General features: G+C 42.4%; 1 protein-coding gene across 3 annotated transcripts in view; it reads right to left on the reverse strand.

Moving 5' to 3' along the window:
* Positions 1 to 25,191, reverse strand: part of STAB2 (stabilin 2) — a 79,478-nt gene that overhangs the window by 11,286 nt on the left and 43,001 nt on the right. For all 3 annotated transcript variants that reach the window (XM_021387346.1, XM_021387353.1, XM_021387360.1), the window contains 28 exons: positions 24,457 to 24,593; positions 23,973 to 24,087; positions 22,994 to 23,071; positions 22,719 to 22,811; positions 22,506 to 22,613; positions 20,748 to 20,879; positions 19,585 to 19,710; positions 18,691 to 18,747; positions 17,375 to 17,470; positions 16,622 to 16,817; positions 15,955 to 16,050; positions 14,952 to 14,997; positions 14,280 to 14,353; positions 12,663 to 12,788; positions 12,045 to 12,118; positions 10,960 to 11,031; positions 9,106 to 9,225; positions 8,537 to 8,584; positions 7,795 to 7,878; positions 7,570 to 7,716; positions 7,029 to 7,160; positions 6,621 to 6,680; positions 6,009 to 6,185; positions 5,836 to 5,925; positions 4,890 to 5,036; positions 3,652 to 3,708; positions 3,140 to 3,263; positions 1,394 to 1,543 (listed from right to left, as the gene is read on the reverse strand). In XM_021387346.1, the coding sequence (XP_021243021.1) occupies positions 1,394 to 1,543; positions 3,140 to 3,263; positions 3,652 to 3,708; positions 4,890 to 5,036; positions 5,836 to 5,925; positions 6,009 to 6,185; positions 6,621 to 6,680; positions 7,029 to 7,160; positions 7,570 to 7,716; positions 7,795 to 7,878; positions 8,537 to 8,584; positions 9,106 to 9,225; positions 10,960 to 11,031; positions 12,045 to 12,118; positions 12,663 to 12,788; positions 14,280 to 14,353; positions 14,952 to 14,997; positions 15,955 to 16,050; positions 16,622 to 16,817; positions 17,375 to 17,470; positions 18,691 to 18,747; positions 19,585 to 19,710; positions 20,748 to 20,879; positions 22,506 to 22,613; positions 22,719 to 22,811; positions 22,994 to 23,071; positions 23,973 to 24,087; positions 24,457 to 24,593 (2,962 nt within the window). The remainder of the gene's footprint in view (positions 1 to 1,393; positions 1,544 to 3,139; positions 3,264 to 3,651; positions 3,709 to 4,889; positions 5,037 to 5,835; positions 5,926 to 6,008; positions 6,186 to 6,620; positions 6,681 to 7,028; positions 7,161 to 7,569; positions 7,717 to 7,794; positions 7,879 to 8,536; positions 8,585 to 9,105; positions 9,226 to 10,959; positions 11,032 to 12,044; positions 12,119 to 12,662; positions 12,789 to 14,279; positions 14,354 to 14,951; positions 14,998 to 15,954; positions 16,051 to 16,621; positions 16,818 to 17,374; positions 17,471 to 18,690; positions 18,748 to 19,584; positions 19,711 to 20,747; positions 20,880 to 22,505; positions 22,614 to 22,718; positions 22,812 to 22,993; positions 23,072 to 23,972; positions 24,088 to 24,456; positions 24,594 to 25,191) is intronic.

A 25,191-nucleotide genomic window follows, 5' to 3' on the forward strand; every position in this document is an offset into this window, starting at 1 on the left:
ACTTCCCAAAGAACTGCAGCAGGAAGGAGCTAATGGCTGAGGTGAAGACTCAGCCTGATCCTGTCCTAATACACAACAGCTGCAAGTTGTAGGGAAGCCCTCAGCCAGAGAGGACTGTAGCCTGGGAAAGAGAGAGTTTGGTTGCTGCACAGGAGAACGGTGGTCTGATTAAGGAAGTCAAGTATGAGGTTAGTAAGCTTTGCTGTAAAATAGAGGTAAGTTACATGTAATGTGTTCTTTAGGTTTTATGTATTTTTGCTTTTGGTTTCCTTTTATTTATGGGGTGTTACCCCTTGTGCCCTAGAGGTTCCTTTAATCTATAGGTGATGTTTTTCTCCACTCTTTTGGTGCTATAATTACTTATATACCGGGTCCCTCTTAAAAAAGTTATTGACAGCTCTCTGTTTTATAACATAACAAAGAACCATCCTTTCTTGCCCCATCTTTTTGCCTCAAATATTTTTATTTAAAGAGGATAATGACGTGAGATTTTTTCAAACTTTGTTTCTATGAAAACCTGTTCCTGCTGTAAAGGAGTTTTGCTCTCTGGCTTTCTTGCATTTAGTTTGGTTACCTGCTTCTTGGCTAACATAAATAAGTACTGAAAGGAAGAGGCTATAAGACATTTTTTTCCTGTTTGATACCACAGTCTGAGTTTCAGAAAAGCAGTTCTCATAGAGTTTGTGCTACAATGTGCTGTAAGATGGATAAGCTGGTGATACGAGTATTCCTGAGCACTAGTATACAAGCAAGCTGTTGCTTTAATCCTAAAGATATCCAGCTTCTAACTTCCCATCCTACATGTCTTGTGAGTGCTACAGGTGTACACAGAGTGGAAGAGTTAACACTGAATCTTCTAATCTGAAGGCTTTATGATGGGAAAATATTTAAGTTTAAAGGATGGTGCTTTCACCTAAGTTACATTTAAAACCACAGCCAAGCAGATACATGAGCAGTTTCTTGGCTGCCATCCCTCTTCATAGACTGATTTCAACCCAGTGTCCTTTTTCTTCTCTTTTGCAAAAGCAGTGCATGGCCTTGGCCTCCTGTGATTCTTGAGGAACCTTTTTGCTGACTAAAATACTGACCTGTCCTGTATGAGGATGAGTGGGAAAGCAGTGCTGGAGTTGAAGGCTCTGGCTCCGTTCCATGTTACTTATATACCATGCAAAAATAGGAGGAGCTCTGCATGGAAAGCTAAAATCACCTCTGACCCCACTGCCTTTTCCTCCCTTTTGAGACCTTGTGTCATCCCTCTGTATGAGGACATGCTCAAGAGAAATGCTAGTGTTGAAAGGAGGAAGCATTTTTTTTGTTTACTCAAAACCACATCATAGACAAAATGGTTTAGGCTTGAGGTAGGCAGTAGTATGGAAAGGAAACATAGACATACGCCTGCAGCTGGAGCCATATCTGCCTGGCAAGCACAGCTCACATGAAGTCCCGTTGAAGCCACTATAGCAGTGGCACTCTCCTGTCCCAGTGTAGCCATCATCACAGTAGCCATGGCTATTGCACGGTGTCTCTGGACCCCCTGGGCAAGCTGAAAGTTTAAAAAAGAGGAGTGAGAGAATAATAAAAAAAAAAAAAGTGGATGTTGAGGTCAAGTGCATGTTCATTCATTACAACTGTTCATTATTAATTGTTCTGTAAAACCATGAACAAAAATAATGCTTATAAATGCATCTCTGCTAGGGTTTGTAAAAGCAGCTATGATAGCTCTGACAGCAAGCTTCATGCTCAAGCACCCCGAGGTGCTTTTACAAATCCTGTCAGAAAGGCGTTGTGCACCCTTCCAGCCCCAGATGCTGTTAGCTACAGCCTGCTCATTCAGGATATGCTTGTGCCAGCAGTGAGCAGCACTTCCCAGCCCTTGCCCAAGTCCAGGCTGATCCTGTGGGCACTGGTGGGAGCCTTTGTACTGCTTCCCCATGGTGCTCGCATGTGAAAGAGCACACAGATCATTAGTGTTGTCATGGGTTTATGATTTTCGGTTATTGGTACTCCAATATAATGTTACTCCACATCATATCATCATGTAATGAATGTACCTAGTTCTCAGAGGAGAAGGACTACTACAGTCCCCACGGTACTTTGCTCCTCTGTTACCATTTTCCAGCCGGAGGGAAAAGATAAAAGCTCGCAGTATAAAAACTTGCAGATCACGAGACCTCGTCCCTTTTTCCGCCGTCTCTCGTCTTGGCAGCACCTCGCTCTCCAGCCGTCTTATCGTCGGTAGTAGAGTAAGGCCTACCTTGATTTTGGTACATTCTCTCTCTCTGTATTGGATTTATCAGCTTAAATTGTAATTATTGTGTGTTGTACTATAGTGTGTTGTTTTGCATTCTACTATCTTATTTAGTAAATTAGTTTGTTTCTCCTCAGATTGCTGCCACTGTTCTTTGCTCTCAGGGCCATCTCCCTACCCTTTTCCCCTTTTCCCGGGAAATGGGCCCTTGGGTCCCCCATCCCCTTTGTCACGGAATCGGGCCTAACGCCCGTAAACCGTTGACAAGTGTATGCTAACAAAGAGCAGGAGGACAACATCTCCCCTGTGAGGACAGGCTGAGAGAGCTGGGGCTGCTCAGCCTGGAGAAGGGAAGGCTCCGAGGAGACCTGAGAGAGGCCTTTCAGTATCTAAAGGGGGACTGCAAGAAGGAAGGGGACGTGCTCTTTATCAGTCTGTTGGGATAAGACAAGGGGAAACTGTTTCAAACTTAAAGAGGGAAGATTTAGGCTGCATATAAAGAAGAAGTTTTTTACGATAAGGGTAGTGAGGCACTGGCACAGGTTGCCCAGAGAGGTGCTGGATGCTCTGTCCTTGGAGACATCCAAGCTCAGGCTGGAGGGGCTCTAAGCACCCTGAGCTAGCTGTGGGTTTGCCTGTTCACTGCAGGGGAGCTGGGCTACATGGCCTTTAAGGGTCTCTTCCAACTCAAACAATCCTATGATCTTAACTCACTCAGTTCACATTTCTATAGCTGTTAAGCCACAGGTGCCCATTCCTCCAGAGCACAGCATGTTCCTCATGGAAAACACTGCAGCTACTGCTACAGGGATGCTTTTGTTCCCTTCTCCTTCCAAATGTTCCCCAGAGAAGCACTGGCCTTCCCGTCCTTCTCACTGGGTGCTGCCCTACCTTGGCAGTCAGGCCCGAAGTACCCCTTGCAGCACTTGGCAGTGTGGATGACCATGGAGCAGTTCCTGCGGCAGCCAGCCCTCTGTAGCCCATAGGAATCATACGTGCACCGGTAGATCCCTTCCTGGACATCATGCATGGCAGTGCAGAGAGGTAGAAAACATAGGAAGATGAGTGCCATGTGGAGGTTTGGTTGTTATTTAATCACTGTTTCTGATATGCATTGAATTAAAATGGGATGTAAGAAGCCACCATTTTTCCCACACAGCTTGTTAAGCTCTGCCAATGAGGTCAGGGACTGCTCTGAAGCACTCGCTACAAGAGAAGCCGTGTGAGACCAACAACCATCCCATGCCCAGCATGCCTTGGGACAGCTTTATGTTATCACTTAGGAGTATGGCTTCACTGTTGAGTTTTCCCGCTTTTTGCCAAGCAACTTATTCTAGTTTGTGTATGTGAAGTACAGAAGTGAGGAAGTTAGGCTGCTTAGATGCAAGATTTTAATGTGTTACCTTTGGTTTTGTCCCTGGAGGGCATTTGGCACCGCTGAAACAGCTAGCACAGTAACCCTGTTGTACAAAATAGAAAGAAAAATAAGCATATGGCAACAAAAGGCTATTTTGAGTGAACAGAAAGTGTCTGTTTTGTGTGAGCAGTAAATATGAGCAGAAAAGAATGTGGGTTTATCATGCTTGAAATAGAATGTAGCTTTGGAGAATGGAGAGGAGAATGACAACAAAATACTTGCACTGATTTATTGCCATGAAATGCAAAAAATGAATGTTTGTACCAGAAGAAATTTACTCCCGATCTAAACAAGTAAGAAAATGAGACGATGGATGTTCTTCAAATGAATATTCATACGAGGTGCATCAGATCTGAGTATCTAATTTAAAGTACTGGTAACCGGTTACTTCTTGGGAAGCACTGACCTGGTCTAGGGGAATTATATTCATTTGAATTAACAGAATAATGAAACAAGAGGTAACTGAAGCAGATGGACTATGCAAAGTTGTTGGTTTCATGACTGAAATATGAATTCCAAGAAGATATTTTTAGAATGATTATATGAAGGTTTATTTACTTCTAAGTGATTTTTAAATATGTTTTGAATTAAGCTAAAGTAAATTTGGTCTTTAAACTGTATGAACATGTTTTGGTTTGGAAATAATGAAATTAACAGGAGTTTCAGAAACAAAACCACAATCTGGGGAGCAAAGGTGGATGCAAAGGTGCCCAAGCCTAACAGGAAATCCCTGTTTTATCACAATCACTTTGTCTTCTTCTAGCACCAAATGCCCACCCTCTGAAAATGCCATCAGTAGGGTATTTTAGGCCAGTGATGAATCTCATAGAACTTCCTTCTCCACCTGGAAGCTAACGTGGCCCTTTCTGGCAGTGCAAGTGTGCTCTGTGTGTGCTGGGAACATCTGAAGATTTGTGGGTTTCAAAACTTCCTGATTCTAGGACGCGTTGAAGTTCATGGAAGAAATCTCCTCTGTGCTACCCTGCCTGTTTAGGTGTGTTGTGTGTTATTTCTGTGAAAACAAGAAATGTGAGAGATCAAGAGCCCGTCTCCAACAAGTGTGGTGGAAACAAAGCACAGATGAAGGTGACCTGAAGTGATGGGGCCTAACCTTGCTAGAGCCAAAGCTGCTGTGAGCAGCACAGCAGTCCTTCTGCAGACAGGGTTTGGCCCATGGGCTGTGTCTTTGGTGAGTGAGAGTATGACAGAAAGAGATGGACTGACCATGATATCCACGGTGAAGAAGCTGTCGCAGCGGCCCCCCAGGCTGGGGTCCATCAGCAGGCAGTCTATGCCATAGGCAATGCCCCCGTCAAACTCCAGCTGCCGCTGCACAATCTTGCACTGTCTGTCATTCAGGAAAAGAGTGCCCTGAGAGAGGAGATGGGGAGAGGGTGTGACAAATGGTGAGGCAGTTTTCTGTGGGGCCAGACTGGATCCAGATCCCGAATGGGAATGGGGGACAATCCTCCCCCTGTAGGAATGCTCCTGATGTGCAGTGGTGTGTCAAGCTATCCTGTAGCTAATGCTGATGGCTGCAGGATCATGAAACCAATTTAGGGATTTCTTTTCCTACGGTTCACAGTGCTAAAACCTCACTGATGGGAAGATCCTTTTCCTTTCCTCTAGCGGACAGGCCTACCTCAAGTGCATTTTGGCTTGGCCACATTTTCAGAGGCAGATGCTTGTCAGAGAACATGTGGGTATGATCTGATATGTTTGCAGAGAAAGAATGCTGCTATTTTGATTGGATGGGTTGCATACGTACCTACAATCTTAGCCTGTAAGTGATTACAAACCAGAGTTTGCATTCAGGTGCTGTACTTATGAGGCTTCTGCCAAAGTTCATCCTAATAGTTTGTATTTCATTTTAGGAGAAGCCCATGCTCTAGTATTTATCTTCTCAGGTAACTGAAAGCTGTTTTGAAGAAATAGCATCTTACAGGAGAGAAAATGACAGCTTCAAAAACTCTTGCAAACCATCTAGCCTACAGAAAAGGGAAGGGTGGATGCCCCAGTTTTGTGGCTGTTGACATGGACTGACAAGAAACAATTGGGTTTTGGTGTCACCGATTCTTTCTAGGGAGCGTACACAGGCACAGCAGAGTCTGTATGAGCTGATCTTATGGCAGAGGTGAGGGGTGAAGGTGCTGGCATGGAAAATACTTACAATCTCTTTGTTATCCCCACAGCTAATGCTGAGGTTGGAGCCTTGCAGAGTCTTCAGCAAGGTGGAGTGGGGAAGTTGGTAGGCTAATACCTGGGAAGGAAGCAAAGAGATGTGTGTGTTCAGGCTCACTTGTCTCAACCTTGGCAATGCTCGTAAAAAAGCATAGGTCTCACCTCAGCATTGCGGACAATGTGGAATTTGAGATACTGCACCAGTTTGTCCGTGTTGGACTTCTTGAAGAGGAAGTCCTGCTGCTCCTGCGGCAGCCCGCGGATAGCTGTGTCCGTGGGCCAGAAGAGTGTGACAGGTTTGTGAATGGGATCGTTGATCAGCCCAAGCAATTTGTTTTTCTGCAACATGCAAAATACTTCTCTGTGTGCGTGTAATTAATGTTCTCTCTAAAATGACATTGACCCTATAAGGTGAATACTGGTATAACTGGAATGCAATGGTTACCAGCTTGCAAATGTCATGACTTTGAAATCCACTGTTGAGTTGTTCAAGTTGAGTTACATGGCCCAAATTCTGAAGTGTTTCAGCTTTCCACCAAAAGTCAGGCTGTGGGCCCAGCTTTGGGCGCAAAGGCATATTTGGTTCCAACACTGGTCAAATTATTTAAATTATTGTAGGACAGAGCTGAGCTGGGAGGTGAAAGCTGGCTGCAAGTTTTTGGCTTCATTGAGCACCATCCTGTCAGTGATGTTGTGTGCCATGTCTGTGCCTTTTTTTTTTTTTTAAATCATTTTCAACATGTGTATAATGGCTACTGACTCTTGTGCGCTTACCTCTAGCAAATTGCTGAACAGGACATATCCATGTTTGGCTGCAACCATTTCAAGGCTTTCCTACAAAGAAAGGAATAGCCAGTACATTAATCTAATAAATACGTTATGTATGTATTTAAAACACAGATAATGTCTTGATTTCCCCTTTAAGTATTATTGTTGGTTTTTTTTTGTTATGAGATCCATTGTAGAAGCCTTGTGCAAAAGCCCTCTGACACTATTCTTAGCATTAATGTACTTCTTGAATGAATTTTAAATATAGCATTTAACTTCTTTGGTAGTGTCAAACTATTTTTATACAAGGTCTTCTTAGCATCACTACTTTAGGTAAGACTTGCATAGTAGCAAAAGTTACTGTTAGATAATATAAAAGTCCCGTAGTTGAGAATGACCATGAGCTGCACTTACCCTCTTAGAGCCTGGGGGAAAATCCTGAATATGTGATGGGACCAGGATTTGGTTTATGACATGAATCACGCCATTCGTGCCAATGGTGTCACTGGATATAATTTCAGCTTTATTGTTCAAATACAGAGAGTTCTGAAAAGGCAATCAAAAATGTTTTCTGTGGACTCTAGCTGGATGGTGAGGCTGCTGCCAAGTTTCTTTGATATGGTGACCCATCTTTATGTGCAACAAGTAGTGGCTTCAGTTTTAATAAATTACTCCTTGACACTGTAAGCATGATAAGCATGGAAGACAATGGAACCAAACCCCAGAGTTGGAAGGTAAAGGAACTCTCAAAGCAAGGTTGGTACAACTCCAGTCTTAGCATGGCTGGTAAGTACTGCACATTTTGGTTAAATGGACAATTTTTTTAATTATTATTTTTTTTAATACTATATTTATTTTTATGCATCAGAGGAGGAAGGGAAACGTTCAATTTTTGAAAAAGGCTAAATGAGTCTTTCAGGCTGTTCAGACCCCTACCTCTTCTTTGCTGTGTTACCTGAGCATAGCTGATCTGTATGGGGTCCCCGTGCAGAGAGGTGACGTTTGCGACTGTTGTCAGGTCACTGTGCAGCAGGCTGGCACAGCCCACCATGTGGTACCTGAGGATTTGAGCCATCACCCCTTTGTCAATCCACCCCCTCACCTGCAACAGAAAGCAGAGGAATTGAGAAGCAGCTGAGCAAGGTGCCTCCGTCTGAAAACTCACAGCCTTCTTACTTACTCGCTGGTCACTGTTTAATACATTTGTGTGAGGTATGAACACGGTGAAAGGGCCCGGGCCAGCAAGATCTCTGACGGACAAGGCCTGCCAGATTGGATGGGATAAAAGCAGTACAGAGTCATTAGTTTGCAGTGATCACTGGTAATCTAAAATAAGCAGAGAGCTCTGCTAAAGTGGGATGAATTCACCCATCTACCATGGCAGAGGAACTGAAGCTAGAATATAAGTCTTTGGCTAGTAAGCCAATATACATAGAACTGTGCTTTCCTGTGCGCGTGGGTAAAAAATTGCTCCTGCCATTTGCTGAAAAGCAGTGACAACTGGTAATGCACATCAGCAACACACATCAGCATCCTATGATGTTTCAGACATTTGGAGATGGTGTAGCAAAAATGAAAACGCACCAGTGGTGGTAAAAGATTGATATTCACTCACACCAGAATTTGTGAGAAAAGTGCTAGAAAGTCTTACACTGAACTGATGGAAGTTTCAGATTTATGCCTAGTTAGGAGGCCTTACATTTCCCTGGCATCCTAGGAATTCATAATTCTTTTGAGGTTTTTAATAGCAGTTCATCTTTTAAATCAAAGCATCTCTGATATTAATGGCTTGTGGTCCAAACCCAGTACCAATTATACCCAGGGATTTTGGCCAAGGATTTTGGTACGTACCAGATCCCTGCCTGTTCCCCCTGCACACCCCAAGGTAAAACAAACAGAAAAAAAGCTAGGATTTTTCTTACCTCTAAGTGAAAATAAAACGTAGATGTGTTGGAATTCCTGAGAAGTTCCTGCAATGAAGAACACAACTTCGTAATCTGGAGCAACATATGTGGAGTGCAACTGATTGCAGCACTTGAAAAAGAGGGAACTTACCATTGCCCCTCTTCTATTCTTGCCTTGATCTATAAAATAACAGGCTTCTTTGAAACTTAAAAGTATCAGTAGTAATGTGCTAGTGCTGCACTCGTAACAATCATCCATCAGTGTAGTGGTTTTCTCTTGAAGCTCTGTTATCATCAAAGAGATCCCATAGGACAAACTTCTTACTGCCTTGTCAGTACTGGAAGGCTGCACTGCTGTGAATGTACTATCTATTATACCCATTTTTTTTCTTTGTTGTTGTTATCTAGCAAAAATCAGTTCCTATTCCTGGATTCTTAGATTAGGTTAATTGCAAATTCTGGGCTAGGGTTGCCAACTTATGAAAAAAAAAATGAAAATAATAAAGGCATGTTTTTAAGAGATAAATTTTGTATTCAGTAACTATATGAAGAGCAAGAAGGGACAGCAAACATATGCAATACTTTACCCGGTGAATGTTGCCTCGGCATTTAAATCCATCTCCAATGTAGTTTGGTTTGCAGGTGCAGGTCCGTTCTGTTAGCTCAGTATCTTTACAGATGGCAAATTCACTGCAGCCTCCATTATTCTTGTAAGATCAAAATTTTAAATATTCCTTTGTTTCCAGGTGTTACAAAACAATTCTAGTTCATCATTTTTATTCCCGTGCATGTAGGTTAGGAGAATTTAACCCAAAGCAGCTTTTTGAAATCAGATCTTACTGACACTTAGAACTGTATACATTTGTTCTTGCTTCTTCAGGAGCTCCCAATGGGGGCTGGCCATAAGAAGTGAGTTTAGACAAGCTCGCTCTTTTTATTTTGCTAGCTGTAGGTAGGCTGTTGGCAATCTTGGGTTTGTCATAGCTTCTCATGAAGCTTTGCTGCACAGAGGTTTGGCCATATTGGAGCCAGGTTAGTCTCTGGTCTGACAGTAACACATCTCAAGGCTATTTTTTTTTTTTAAACGGCGTGATTAGCAATGTGGAAATTGCTAGAACATGGTGTAGAAAAAAGCATAGGACACAATGACTCATAATTTTAAGCTGTCCTTCCTGTAGCTTCTGTCTTTGCCCTTGTTCTTTCATCTCAGCAACCCTTCAAGGTTAGAGAAAGCCTGCTGACATGCCAGGCAGGGAGCATAAGAATTATTGTCGCTGTGCTCAGAGCACAAAGAATTAATGTGTATAGGAGAGTGGGTATGTCCTTGCTGCAGACTGCCAAGAGGCAGTGCAATGCAGCTGGTGCAGAGCACCGTGTTGCTTGCAAATACATGGCTTGCAGTGGCTGCGTGAAATAAAAGTGGTGAATTCACAGGTGAAGGACGGGGGGGGAATGCTGGGGGAAGGCCTGGGTTGCATGTTGTGTGAGCTAGGAAGGAAAGTAGTTTGCCCTGAGAATACGTTTTCCTTTATTTTTATTTAGTTTTATTTTTAAGCCTGTGGGACCCTGGTCTTTGCTCTGTGGGAGTTTTACCCCGGCTGAGCATGTAGGCTGGGACCTTCACTGGGAAGTTCTACTCCAGTCAGCTCTCCAAGCAACTGTTTGCCCCAACATGGATTTCACTGGTAATGACCCAGCAATGGTGAGGACTTAACACTGATTTGGCTATAGAAACTTCAGCCTGAGAAGGGTATGTGTTTGTTGTCATTTGATTGTTCCTCTCAATTAGGCTGCCCAGGTGTGGTCCCATATAACACCAGAGGGTTTAGTGACTGGAGAGTATTGAAAATAAATGGTGGTTTTGACCTACCATAGGTTCCTTTTGCTCCTCAAACACCAGGCTCCTGGAACAGCTATAACCTACCCCCTGAGCATCTCCATTATATATATATATATATTTTCATTCTAGGTAACTTCTAATAGTTCACAATGTGTTTTTCCTCATAATCGATAAAATGTTGGTTAGACCTTTGGGACATGAACTCAAATTTAGGTCATGGCTTTTTATAGGAATTCCATCAGTGGCAAAAAATCTGCTAAGAAGACATGATTTACACATTACCAGTATAGTCTAGGATCTCTGTCTCTAGATCTGATTTGAAGTTGTTTTTAAGACTTAGTGATGAGTCCAGGCACTTGTATTGTGTCCAGGCTGTGGTCCAGGAAAAACCTTTACTGCATACTTAGTTTCCGAAATAGTGACAGTATGAAAGCAAGTAGTGAAGTGAGCACGTTTAAAAATTAAATAAGTTAATGTAAGTGGTTTGTAGGACTGAAAGGGCTGGTTTACCTATCTGACTTAGTTCTGACTGCATAGCAAACCTCAAAGCATAATGCTTATAGCAAGATCTTAAATACTCTCTCCTTCAAGTGTTACTTACTTGTGAACATAGGTTGATATATGTGCATCTTTTACCATCTCCAGAGTATCCCTTCAAGCAATTGCAGACTGCCTACAGAGTTAAAATAGGAAACACACGTACTTGGGAATGTGTTTAATTTTTTTTCAGCATGTTTACATTTCTTTCCTTTTTTTTTTTTTTGTTTGCCATGTTAACATTTACGCTAAATGGGAATAACTCAGAATCTCATTTCCTAGTGAGGTGGTTTACAACTCAAAGTACTTCACCTCTCCTGCAGCAGTTCCTTAGGCAGTCTGACCAGCCACAGACTGAGGTTGAGGAAAAGCAATTTCTGACAGGATCTCTCTATGTATCCGAATGGCTGAAACTCCTGCAAAAGCATTTCTGCTCCTGAAGAAATCTTGCTGTGACTGCCTGCTGCAGGATTACAGTCCTGCCAATACCCAATATGAAACAATAGAGGGATGACAAGAAGTGCTGCAGTCAGAGAGTTTAGCTTCTCCTGGATCTGGTATAAAAATAGAAATGCTAATCTGTGCCACTTGATTGCCTGGGCAATTTGTTCCTCATTTTTTCCCTTAGCCCTTTCACACTTCTTTCTTTGCAGAGCATGCTGTACTTCTGCATGGGAGTCACAGAACACCCATGGGAGGAGATGCTGCTATTCTGTAACTGTTGTATGAGAATTATGATTCTGCCTCTTCTGTTTCTTTGTCAATATACTGGAGCTGGGAGAAGACCTAGTCTGAAACAGAATTTTTCCATAGGTAGTTTTTATAACAGTAACAAAAGTAGTCGGTCAATACTTTGAAAATAACAGGTTTTCACAGGAAAAACTCCCAAGAGAGAAAACCAACTATTCAAAACAACAAAATATTGCTTTCCTCTGCAGTTCTGGATTTCTTTCAGTGAAATCCAAGTTTTCATGTTTGTGCAGACTCCCCTTCAAATGTATTTTTGAAGGAAGCATACTCTTTTCAGAGTCTTTGTTATGAAACTCAGTTTTCCATTTAAAAACAAAATTGAGATGGGGAAATCTTTTTTTTTCCCCAACTGTAAAGTGTTGGCAGACAGCTACTTATCGTCACTGACAAAGTACTCACTTGATTGGGTCCCGTCTGAGTGCATTCTGCATTTTTATCACATCCACCATTGTTCTCCAGACAAGGGTTGATTTCTTTATAAAACAAACAGAAGCAGTTAGGAGTCAATGAAACTCATTTGATTAGTTGTTTGATATCTCAGTCTGGGTCTTACAGTTGCCTTGGTAAAAGCTAAAACACTGCCATCAGCATTTTGAAAACCATACCTGGGGGACAGTATGGCACACTCTCTTCAAGTCTTTAAGTCTGCTATGGTCAGAGGAACAGGAGTGTATCAACTATTCAATGTCAGGCTGAAGGGGCTCTGAGCACCCTAATCTAGTTGTAGGTCTCCCTGTTCATTGCAGAGGAGTTGGACTAGGTGGCTTTTAGGGGTTCTTTCCAACACAAACCATTCTATGATTCTAACCTGCTAATGCTTGGGCTATCTATTTGTCTAGTAGTACCAACCACATGGTGCTGCAGACAAGCCTGTTGAGATGCCTTTGGCACCACGGTCTCTAGTGCCAGGAAACTGCACTTCTGGATCATCGCAGAAGACAGATCTTCCTCCATGTACAGGAAAGCTCACTCCTGTAATTTTCCTGCTGTGATACATGAGACATTTGGAATGCTTACCCAAGCAGACAACACCATCTCCAGTGTACCCAGCTTTGCAGACGCACACTCTGTTTCCGGGTGTTGTTTTTCTGCAGTCTGCATTGGCAGAACAGCCTCCATTGCTGGTCTCGCAAGCGTCAATAGCTGAACAGTGATGACAACCCAGATTAAACCAATATGCTTACATGACTCTTGTCTTGTCAGATGAAGTGGTCTTAAACTTCTAAAGGGATTTGTTGACATCTTCTTAATGTTTCTCATTTAAGAGGTTATAGATGTTATTAGTACCAAATATTAGCTCTTTTTTATTCCTTTTTATTACCTCTAACTATAAGAGGGAAAGCTGAGGAGATGTGTCTAGTCTACAGGATAAGAATTCATCCAGATTTGGCGTTTGGTAAATTTCCAATTTCTGATTCTGCACATTCTAACCAACCAATGAAAAAAGGGCCCTCTGTACTCTTCTCCAGATTAAACAGAGTCTGAAGGTTTTCCTTAGGTTGCCCTTTTCTGCACACAGGTCAAATGGCCATCTCTTGTGGGCTCTAATACCACCCAGCCCTCCTGTGACAAAAAGTACTGATTGTTACTCAGATTGGTGCTTGTGCTGTTCCTGCGGCTCTGGATGGGTTGGAGGTCACAAATTGACCCTTCTTGGGCTACCCAGAATGCAAGGAAGGGGACTTTTTCTGAACTCCAGTGTGGATCAAATCAGCTCAAACACTGCTTTAGCATCATCTGCCTCAGATGACCTCAAATTGCTGTTTCAGGAGCTCTAACAGCCAGACTGAGGAGATTATTTTCCTGTAGTTGTTTTTACCCAGGAATCCTGTGCAGGTGCGTAAGGGTGAGCTCAGAGCAACTATGGGTGACCTGCATCCCCCAGCTCTTCCCGCACTTGGGAATTTCCTACCAGGAGATTAAAATGGTTTTTGGTTGATTTGGTTTTGGGCTAGCAGCAGTTAAGAGTGCTAAGATATCGGATTAAGGTCTTGCCAGCCATTGTCAGTAGACAGATATGTTTCTGTTCCCAAGAACATTAGTATCTTAATCAGCTAGGGATTAGGTAAAGAAACTGTAAAATTACAGTAACTGCAGCCGGAAACAGTCTATCCCATAAATCTGGATCTCCAGGCTCTTTTAGGCGCACACAGGATAAGCTGCTATTGCCCTTTTCTGAGGGTCTCTCAGGTCTGTATGCCATAAATAAGTTGATTTTACCACCCCAGATATCTGTACAAGTTCAGAAGGCTGAGGAAATGGCAGGTCTATACAGCTCCCAACAGCTGAAAGTGCTATTGTGCCCTGAGTTGATCTCTGTTTGCTGAGCTTTGTCGGATAAGGAGTAAAAGTTATAATCCAGGTTTCATTGCCCTGCAAACAATGGGGCCTGGATTGTGCACAGGATGTTCCCTCTCCTCTGGTCTCCCTTAGCACAATGTCCCACAACTTGCAGGCTTTGAGCCCTTTGCTACAGATCTGCACCTGTTGCACTTTCACTCATTTCCAGCAAACTGGCAGCAATTCCTGTTTTTAACTGGAGCACAGGGGAGTGCTCCTTTCTCAGCAGCTCCTCTGTGACCACAGAGCATTTCAGGCACTCTTTTTAACAGGGAGGAGATGAGGTTCACTTGCCTGTGCAGAATGTCCCATTCCCTGTGAATCCAGCCGCACACTTGCAATAGGCGGTGTCATTCGATAGAAGGCAGCTAGAGATGTGAAAGGAGATAGATGACATTAAAATAAATAAATAAATAAAACATCCAGCTCTTTCATACAACCCCTATTGCGTAGAAAGAAATGCTTAACCATACATTTTGATGTAGTTGCAACCATAAAAACAAACTCAGACAGACCAAGCTTTCAGAATGTATTTTAGATGTGTCATTTTAAGTATTAAAATTGAGTGCTTTGGCCATCAGATGTCCTGTCTTCTCATGCAGAACTCCAGAAATTCGTGCCTGCCCACACAAAAGCTGTGCACAAATTTTTGTTTGTGAGCGTACGGTATCACCTTCTGTATGCAAGTGTGGGTTTAAATTTCTTGTCTGTTACATGAAGACGTGTCTCACCTCCCCCTCTTCCCAAATCCCATTTCCTTCCCCTTTTAACCTGTGCATTCTGAAAATTTCAGTCTCGTCACTGAATTTATTATTAACACTGTCCTTTAGCTCTGGAGTAGAAAACTTGGGTGTTATCTGTACTGTTGAGAAACCTTCAAATAGAGCAAGATAGGCCATGCTTTTTGCTTTGCAAGAGATCCCCATTTTCTCCTCCCTCTTCCAAAAAAGTAGATTTCGTACATACTTGGCACTGGTATGGCATGTGTTGTTACACGCATCATCTTTGATTTCTGCAAGGGAAAAAAGTGAAGCAGGGATCAGAGCCTTTCAGGTCGATAACCTTCCAGTTTCCCACTTTTATGTGACCCTCATGCAGAGCTGGAGTCTCTGGCTCCTGCGCCAGACAACCAGCTGCTCACAGGGAATCCAGCCTTCCCTTTGGCTCAGTGACTCTGTACGGATCAGTGAGTACCACTTGAATTCAGCTGTGAAGAAACTGCTTGTTAGTATATTGCAGCGAAAATGCTTTGCCTGCTGTCATTTATCTTTATTCTGGCAAGTTTTGCACATGATTAGTTTAGTTATGTAAGTTTTCCGAAGGAAATGTGAGTTGCCCAAATTTCATGGAAATCCTGTTAACATTAGCTATTAAGTTTCTCTCGTTACTGCTTTCCCCTGAAATTTAAAATAGATATTGAATGCTATTATTAATGTATTTACACAAATCTTTATTTTATGCTATTATGCAGAGTTCTGAAATAGTTATTTAATACATTCCTATTATGTCTGACTAAATATAATTTAATTTGATAGAGGAGCTGTATTAAATCAAGGCAAACTGATTTATTTGCTAGTCAATTTTTATTGCATTAGTGAGACCATAATTTAATATCCAGTGTTGTATAGCTGAATCAACTTATTGAAACCCCTGAGAGTAGTATCTAAGGACCAAAATGTGCTTGCTAACCTTGCTTTGCAAAATATACAGCCTTAACAAACAGGATGTTCTTCTAGGACAGATATAGGGTGAGAAGACTAGAGAATTAGCTAAGTATGGCATTTAAGTCTCATGAGCAGCTGAGTCTCTATTAGTACAGTGATTAAATCCCTGAGCACAGGCACAGTGGGAAGCTGCTGGATATCTGGTAGTGCACTTGGATGCCTGACACTAGTCTCTTTTCACTTCTGCAATTCTGACCTTTCCTAAAATGCTAACTTCTTTCCCAGAAAACAAGGAGGGCACTCACCGCTCTCACATGTCACTCCCCTCCAGCCGATGTCGCATTCACAGGATCCATCCCCACTGATCCCACTGCTGCATTTCCCATGGACACATGCACATGCTGTGGGGAGAGATGGGAGGAAACCAGCGTGTACAATAAATCCAAACTCAAACCTTGCTCTGATCTTGCTCAAATCTTCCCTCTGATCCCAATTACAAGATTTGAAACTGTATTTAATGGGAAATGTTGGTGAAAAATCAGTGTTCAGGATGACTATTTGTGGTGGATGCTGCTTGAAGCCCACAGAACTCCAGAGTAGGGGTAGCGTCTCTATGTAGGGGCTTCTCTGAAGAAGGAGATAGTGAGAAAATTCAATTACAGGGAAAGATAAAGTTATGAAAGAAAAGGCTGGGAGGGCTGGCCAATTAATCCATAAGCAATGTAGCTTTCAAGAGCATAGAATGGACGCAGATAGAACTAAGGAGATATTACCTTTCCCTTGGAGACATAACATGAGACTTCCCTCAATCAGCTAGAAACCTCATGGAAAACACCCTACTTTTAAAACCAGTTATGTAGTTTGTTAATCACAGTGACTTTGCGTCATGCAATCCTTGAAATTTTCCTTCCATCCTCCACCCCTGCATCCCCTGACAAGGCCATTAAAGGTGCAGCTCAGGCCACTCAGTACCTTGATCGCAGTTGCGGCCGTACTTGCCCTCGACACAGCTCTCACAGGCCGTGCCGGCAAACCCAGTTCCGCACTGGCAGATGCCGCTGCCATTGATGCCATCCAGGCAGATGCCGTTGCCGAAGCAGGCATTGCCCGCCTTGCCAGGGCAGGGCTGGCACTGCTGTCCAAAGAAGCCGGCACAACACTCCCTGGTCTGCAGAGTGAGAAACTGGATCAGGATCAGAGCAGCGGGGACCCTCAAGCATGGCAGCAAGGAGGATGCCACTGGGGATTGTCTCTTGGGTCTTATGCTGGGTGGAGGGAGCTAGAGGCCTGAAGTTTAGCAGTGCTTTAGCTCTGCTGTTGCTCCTTACTGTGCTCCCCCAAGTCCCTGCTGGGACATAGAACCATAGTACCCTAGAATCATTAAGGCTGGAAAAGACCTTTAATATCACCAAGTCTAAACGTCAACCCATCCCCACTGTGCCCACTCATAGAGTCAACATAGGTCACCATGGGAAAGGTGGAAGGACAAGCACATTGTGACCCTTTCCAAAGTGCTACTGCATCCCACCCCTTCCTCTGTTCAAGCCATCGGCAGCCTTTATCCCATCTCTGCTGCATCTAGACCCTAGATGGATACAAGATACAAGAAGGAATGCTGTCAGAGACCGCACAGACATGCTCTGTGTGTTTAGTGACAATTACAAGGAAGGTGAAGAACATGGATGGGGGTTCCTGGCTTCCCTGTGACAGGAATGGTGTACTCACAATGATGGTTTTTGCACACTTTGGCTGGCACCCAATCTGGATGGTGTATAATCTCATGTTGTTTTCTGAGAAGACGCAGTATTTCTTCTCCCCTGCCTGAGAGAACGTTGGAGAAACAGCTGCACTTCTGAGCAGTATTGATCAGCTGCTTTCCAATGTTTTTTAAAAAATAGGCATTAACTTTCTATGTGCTGTGCACTGACTCACACATTTGTAACGAAAGCTAAGGAAATATTTATAACAATAACAATGTATTAGATAAAATGACTTTTGCTAAAGAATATGCAGCCAAAGTAATTCAGCTCCCTGTTGCATTTAAAAAATGTATCTAATATTGTCTCTGCTCAGAACTGAAGAAAAACTTTTTCTGAGGCTTGACAAGATTTTTTCTTTCTGCAACATTTTGCGTTCTTTCTAATTCTTCTTGGAAAACCAAGCATCAAAGTATGGCAAAAACAGCCATTGGTACATTATCTCCCAGGTCTGGACATAGTTGGGAAAGTTTGCTTTCAGGAGTAAAAAGGCCAGTCTTGTACACTAGTTAGGAGGCTGAGATAAGCATTCAGCTGCTTGTTGTAAATGAAATGTTAATGGTTTTGAGTTTTAACCATGAGTGTTTTAGTTGGGCTTTGCCGACCAATTATTTTAATGGAGTGGATGGGACTTGATCTCTTTTGGATCCTATTAGTGACACAATTAGTCTAATTAAAAATGAAAATTCTCAAGGAAAAAATAATTATATGATGCCAACAGAGGGTCTTTCCCAGAAAAATTCAGACATCAAGAGACTTTAGATCTCCTTACGGTTGATAGGGTTCTCCTAAATATCCGCAGTTCCCATATATGGGAACCAGGCACCCACAGTCTTTACAGTCTCAAAGTCTGTGTGACCGTAACTCACAGCACAGAGCCAGGCTGATTTTGCCCTCCTGTTCTTTGACCTGACAGGTGAGAAAGCTGCTTGGGTAGCAAATGTACTCTGGATTGTTCTCAACTCCTTCATAGTAGGGAGTTTTGCTTGGTAGAGGTAACTATTGCAGTTGGAGGATTCTTCGTGTGACAAAGTGCTAACTAAAAACTGATCTTTCAAGACAAAGCTATCTTTAAAATGCTCTTGATTCTGCTCCCTTGCTCCCAGAGTGGCTTAGATCAAGAGTGGATTTATGCTATTGGCTGTGAGAAATGAATGTAGCATACTAAAGTAACTATGATGACTTTTGTTAAAATTGAGGCTATTATATATGTGAAAGGGGATTGAATGTGTCTATGCTAAGTTTTGATATATATATTTTAAGTATGTACAATAAAAGACTTACGATTTCTTTTGTTCCAGGGGGGCAACTTGTTGGTTGAGAGCAAATTCTGCACTTTTCCTTAAGCAAAATGAAAGGAGAAGGAAAACACATTTAGATACTTTGCAGTACTCTTGTAAAGTGATGCTTCCCGAACACCTCCCCACTCAAGCACAATATGAAGCAAACCCTGACCTTGGGTACAGTTTGCTTGTGCCACAAAGATAATTAGGCTACAAAAATTCATGCCTGTTCGATTTGCTTTGGCCAAAGCACCAGTTTCACTTTGTCTGCCTTGTCTAGCTGGTTGCGGGCTCCATCAGAAGGGAAGTAAACTGCTGGTTTGCTGTCCTATGTCCATCACTCAGGAGAAAAGCCAAAGGAACTTTTCTCTGCCAGTCTGAGGAAGCTACATCTCTTCTTTAGAGGGATGTAGAACCATTTGGATTTCATGTACAAAAAGAACAGAAGGGGTAGAGTGCTTTACTTGGAGGGCACAAGGAGTTCATGTGCAAAGGCAGAGGCAATCTGTTTATGGAATGAAAAGAAATCTTTTTTCTTACTAAAAGTATTTTGTTTTCCTCTTTCTCCCCACTTCCTGCTTTACTTGACAAACATGTCATCTGGTAGAACAGATGTATTAAAATAGTGCATAATTATTTTCCGAAAATTAAAGCTTAGAAACTAGCTTACTCCTGGGGTATTCTAATATTGTCTTATCCAGGTTGCCAGTACACTGATTGCAGGATCAAATCAAACTTAATTGATACAAAAAACTTTGGTGGGAATATCCTTTTGTAGATAATGCGGGCATTCTGTACTGGAATGTAGTGTCATGCATCCTGTATGTTTTAGCCATGTTTTGCTACGGATATCTCTGATGGGCCTTTAGGAATCTGTATGAAGAGAGCCACTTACAGTGATAACAGTATGATTAATATCACATCTGTTCTTCTGGATTTCCAGGACTTTTCCCAATCCATGAATAATTCCTTTGTCGGTAGCAACATTTGCATAGCTTATAGGTGCGTCATTTACAAATAGCTGCAAAAGAAATGCAATTAGTCAAAAAGCAGCAGCAGAGCTCTTAACTCATTGGTAACTGAAGAGTAGTGAGTGAAGGAAGGAGTGATGCACATGGCTCGCTTCTGGAAAACTGAAGGGTGCAGTCGATTTGAAGCACTTTCTTGCATTTCAGTTGATGCTTTTAAGAGCTTTACTGAACTGGAGGGCATGGGATGGATGCAGCTTGTTGAAGTTACTTAGCAACAGGATCTGTCAGAGCTGCTTTTTCTACCATGGGATGCAAAATGTAAATGCTTTGAAGAAGAAGCCTGAAGCAAGCCAAGGGCTGTGTTTGCTGCCTTGTTGGGGGGCAAGGGTGTTTCAGGGAAGAGCTCCTCGCAGCTGGTCCTTCAAGGAGGGCTTTCAGCATCACACTGCTACCCCATGCTCCCTTCACGCCCCCCTCCACCACAAAAGCAGTTGTTTTTCGAAGAGTCTGCATGACAAGAAGCAGGGCTGAAACTGTTTTGGTGAGGAGCTTTCTGTCCTCCCTTGCTTATGCCCAGAGGGAGCTCTGGGGTAGAGAAGAACAAGGGCTAAATTCCCTTCTTGTCTGTGCCACAGAATGGGGTGGGTTCCTTAATCTTTCTGTGGTTGACTTTCTCACGGGTGCTGTTGAAAACCAATTGATATACGTTGCCAAGTTCTTAAAGCTCTTAGGTCTGAAAGGGGAATAAATCTGCAGAAAATAGAATTGATGTGTTATAATTGAAGGTAGGTTTTAATAGCTCTTTGGAGGTCAGATTAATGACTGTTTTACAATGCAAGCTTGTGACTGCTAGAGACGCACATCTACCACAGTGGTTTTTAAAATGCAGTGCTGAATGTAAAAAGTATAATTGAAATCAAATCCAATTGAAGATCCCTTTAAGGGTGACTTTGAATTTTAGATCTGAGAGCAGCATTCCATCTGAGTGGCATATTTTGTGCTGTTAAGCCCAGAAGTTATCGTGGGCTGCACAGCTCTTTTTGGCTGCTTGTAAGGCATGAAATTGAAGAACTGTGGACAGCAGTACCTGGCTGTTATGGAGGAAGAATCCAACATGGTAGGAGTACCCAAGCATGGTCTCCCTGTGCATGCCATTGTGCAGGTCATTCTTCAGGAGCTTTTCATCTATCAAAATGTGATAACGGATTTGGTCCTCATCCTGCAAACACACAATTAAATTCAGTTATGTAACAAAGCACGAAAAGTTATTTGGGATAGCTTTTCTCAGAGTGTAAACAAGACTTATGGGAAATCCCATTGCCTATTGTCCCTGTGTTCTGAACATTCACACTGTTCTTTGTTCTTCTGCTCCTTCGAAAGTGTGTGAAAACATGATGTAACCCCAGGCTGCAAGATCTGCGATGTCTCCTGGCTTTGCCCACAGGGTGAAGTACTGGTCTTTATGTCTCATGTCTTAGTCAACAGAAGCATGAGAAGTCACTCTTAACAAAACCTCGCTACCTGAGAGGCCATGAAATGGGATCTCTTCATTGTGCTGATCTCTTCCCTCTGAGACAAAGTTCTCTGGAGGTGTTTGGTAAAGAGTATAAGACTTAGGCAGAATTCACCTTACAGCTTTCTTTGTCAAATCACCATGCCAGACAGATTTGGGAGTATGGAAAGAAGATGGAAGAAGCATACTGGTGAACAGTGAAAATGAAGAGGACTTCTGCTTGTGTGTAACACGAATCTAATAGGATTGATGTTTTAAAGCTACATACGTGTTTCTCAGAGATTTATTATAGATGCTTCTTATAATGATGTGGAAATGATGACATTGAAACTAACTAAAATAGTATTCAAAAGTCATTTGAGAAGATTTATGTTGATAATGCATGGTTTCTTCTGGTGAGATAGCAATCAGGACTTCTGTTATGGGACAACTGGTCAGTGGTTAATGTCTTGGGATGAGTCATTCGAATGTTGCGCCGCTCAGCTTCCAGGCCGTAAATGGAGACTATAGAAGTAGAGACAGAATGTGGCAGGGTAAGTATGTTTCAGTTAAAGCATGATGCTGGCATAAGAATAAAGGGATATGAGCTGGCCAGAAGTATGCTGTCAAAATAGTGTAAACTGGCTCTGGGAGTAAGGCCTGAAGCTGGCAGAGGAGGTGGGATGACCACATCCACACTGGTGTGAGGAGCCGGTGGCTGTGTTGGGCCTGGGCCTGGGCCTAGCACGGGGCTGCTCTGGGAGGGCAGTGGCAATGGGGTTTGCTAGAGGAAATTTTTCTAGCCAGGAAACCTTCAGGTATTTTTCTGAACTGTGGGACTGGCCAGAGGTGCTTGAATGCTGATGCTAGGAACAGTTTGCAGGAAGTGGTGTGGGATGGTGTTCCAGCAGGAGTGATGGGGACAATGTCTGGATAGTTATAAGAAAGATTTACAATATTTTGTGGTGCTATTAATGATGAGGTTGCTAGTGATGACAGGGGATTGTACTTGTTCACCTAGGAAATTCATTTCAGTGTTATCCCTGGTCATTCCTGTACTGATCTCCTTTTGGGGGATGTAAGAGGGGAAAGCCTAGTCCAATGCCTTGAATATTCTTAGAGTTGTTTTAATCCAGAGAAGGCCAAAACCCAGAACAAGTAGCCATGTTCTTCTAACAAGTCAGGAAAATACATGGATCCACCCCTCCTCATCTCTGCTGGTGGTAATAACGAACTTAGTAGTTTCTTGGAAAATGAAAACCTCTTCCTATTTCTGTATCCTTTCAAATCCATCCACTTCAAACTGAAATGAGATGCTCAGTTGTTAAGACATATCTTGTGAGTAATACGTACCAGAGTAACAACCTTTTTATCCCTCAGGTAATTTTCTATGGCATCATTATTTGGGGCAAACACTGTGTATGTGTTTGCAGCTTCTATTTCATTTGCCAGGCCGTATTGCTGTTGCAAAACACATTAAAAAAAAAAAACAAAACAGAATGATCACTGATATTCTGATACCAGTTCAAATTCAAGCTTCTATCCTTAAAAGATGTGAAAGCTTACAATAATATAGCCTCTGAAAATGGAGTAATCGGGCATTTGCTCCAGGCGGGCCAGCAGACTTGGCATGATGGTGCTTCTCAGAGGGGTCAGAACCTGGAAAGAGAACAGTTGCATCCCACATCAATACAAATGTGTATCCCGCCTGTACAAATGCTATGGTTGCAGATGGAGGAGAAAATGTTCTTCTGCACAGATAATCTGTTTGCAAGAGCTACTGACTATGTTCCATTGCACTGTGGCGCAGAGGAACAAACCCTCTCTGCTTGGCCATATACCTTATCAATAACGTGTATGATCCCATTTGTGGATGCGATGTCACCAGTCACGATGTGAGCACCCTCGACAGTGAGGTTCTGAAAGGACAAGAAGAGAGAAGGAAGGGTTTGGCACCATGGTGGCCATGGTTTCCTGGTGGCTTGTGCTGTGGGTTTTCACAGCTTCATAGACTCTGGCCTGAGGTTCTGCCATGGCTCTGCTTTGCACCAGTCTGGCGCAGATGTTAGGTTCTCTTCTGGAAACCATAACCTGGGGGCTGTGTGCTGTACCCACCTGCAGACCAGCAAAGCCACATGGTTACACTGGGTTGGTTGTTTGGGGCAGGTGGGCTCACCCCATCTGAGTCAGGGTGAGCTCCTTTCTGTACCTCCACTGTCACATGCTGCTGTGTCTTTGTGTCCTTCAGGGACCACATGCTTTTTTCCTCAATGGAGAGAATTCTTCCCTCCTGTAACAGGACTGATGTGCTTAAATGTGCCACAGGTATGTCTAGAAAATCCTCCTCCTCCTCAGAACATAGAGTACTATATAAAAAGACTGAGGATGAAGGGCTGCCAGTGGTAGCTATTTACCTTTAAAAATACCTTTGTGTGGTTTGAGACTCTTGAGTTGCACATGCAGATATTTGCATGTTATCACTTCTTCCTCCTATCTTTCCAGTTTCCTAAGATAAGTTATTGGGTTTCCCTGGTGTGTTTTGTCTTAGATTAGTTCACAGACTGTTCTGGGCCTGGGTTGCACTTCTGTTTTACTACAAGACATTAGGAATAAATCATATTGCTGATGAATTGAGGAAAATCAAGTTAATCTTTTCCCAAGAGGGCCCCATATAATTGATCTATTCCTTTAATTTTATGGCATAGTCTTTCTAAAAATACAGATGCATAATATCTATATGGTTTTGTAACAGGAGCATGCTGTCAGCAGTGATGTCAGGGTCTTACGTACTGTACCACAGTGGTTTACAGGTCATCTCACCCCATTTTCTTTAGATAAGTGTAGGAAGTTGCTCTGTAGAGATGTTGGCAGCATATCAGAAGATGATAAATTCTGGAAATCAGCAAAGCTGTAAGCTCCTGTCAATAGATGATACCTAAAGGAAATTAACTGGATTTTAAGGTTTTGTATTTTCTCAGTTTTTTTTGTTTCCTGTTCCCCCCCCCCCCAATGAATACATTTATCACGTCTAAAACTGTGGTTTAAAACAGCAGAGGTTTGTACAATGCCCAGTTCACTATGTTCTGATCTTAGCTTGGCCTTTAAACATTTCTGGCGTGACACAAATAATGTCTTTGTTTTCAGAGCAGCTGCTACAGAGATTTATAGCACTGTAACTAGAAGTAAAGTACTATATCCCTTCCTTAAAAATATCAGAGCTGTCTTGCTGTGGGGGCTTCATATCAAAGGCTTGTTTGGAATGAAAAGCAATTCATTGAAAAAACAAACAAAACCATTAACATACTTCAGTAGAGTTGGGATATTACTCTTCGACATCCAAAAATCTTTCTCATCTTCATCCATGTTTTCAATTGCTTGAAGAGAAGGCACGAGGACAGTTAGATTTGATGTGGTGGACAACACTGAGTTTAACTCAGCATCCTGCACAATAATAAGGAAAGTAAAATAATTAATCCTAATTATGACCTATAAATAGAAGCCATTGACTTACTAGCAAGGTGGGGTATGTGACGTGCTTTGTGACTAGCCTGAAGAGGAAAAACTATTATACTGAGCAATGACTTGAACAGAAATACTTAGAGCTGTACAAAAATGGAAAATGAGTATCTATATTTCACAGAATAGATTGCCAGCGTTTAAAGGGCAATAGGAATGTTTAGGTCAGAATTGATTTTTTTTATCATGAAACATGTGAGGGAAGTCACCTCCCACCAAAGCTACCCCATCTCCTGGATTCTATTTTATGTTCCTAAATGTTAAAGAAGAAAATCAGTGGGCTAAGTTCTGCTAGTCACCAATAACTTCAGTAACCTGCATTTGCAGAACACTCCTCCCTACTTAATAGATGGGAAGATTATGATCCATAAAACAAGAAATCCATGTAACACAACGTTCATATTTGGAGCAAGACTATTTGACATGGCTGGGATTTTTCAAGATGTATACCAGTGCCCACCAGCACTTCCATGGGTTTTGCTGCTCTGACAGCCATGATTTTAGCTGGGAGATGTAGGCTTTG

Source organism: Numida meleagris, chromosome 1 (assembly GCF_002078875.1).
Source record: "Numida meleagris isolate 19003 breed g44 Domestic line chromosome 1, NumMel1.0, whole genome shotgun sequence".
NCBI classification, from domain to species: domain Eukaryota; kingdom Metazoa; phylum Chordata; class Aves; order Galliformes; family Numididae; genus Numida; species Numida meleagris.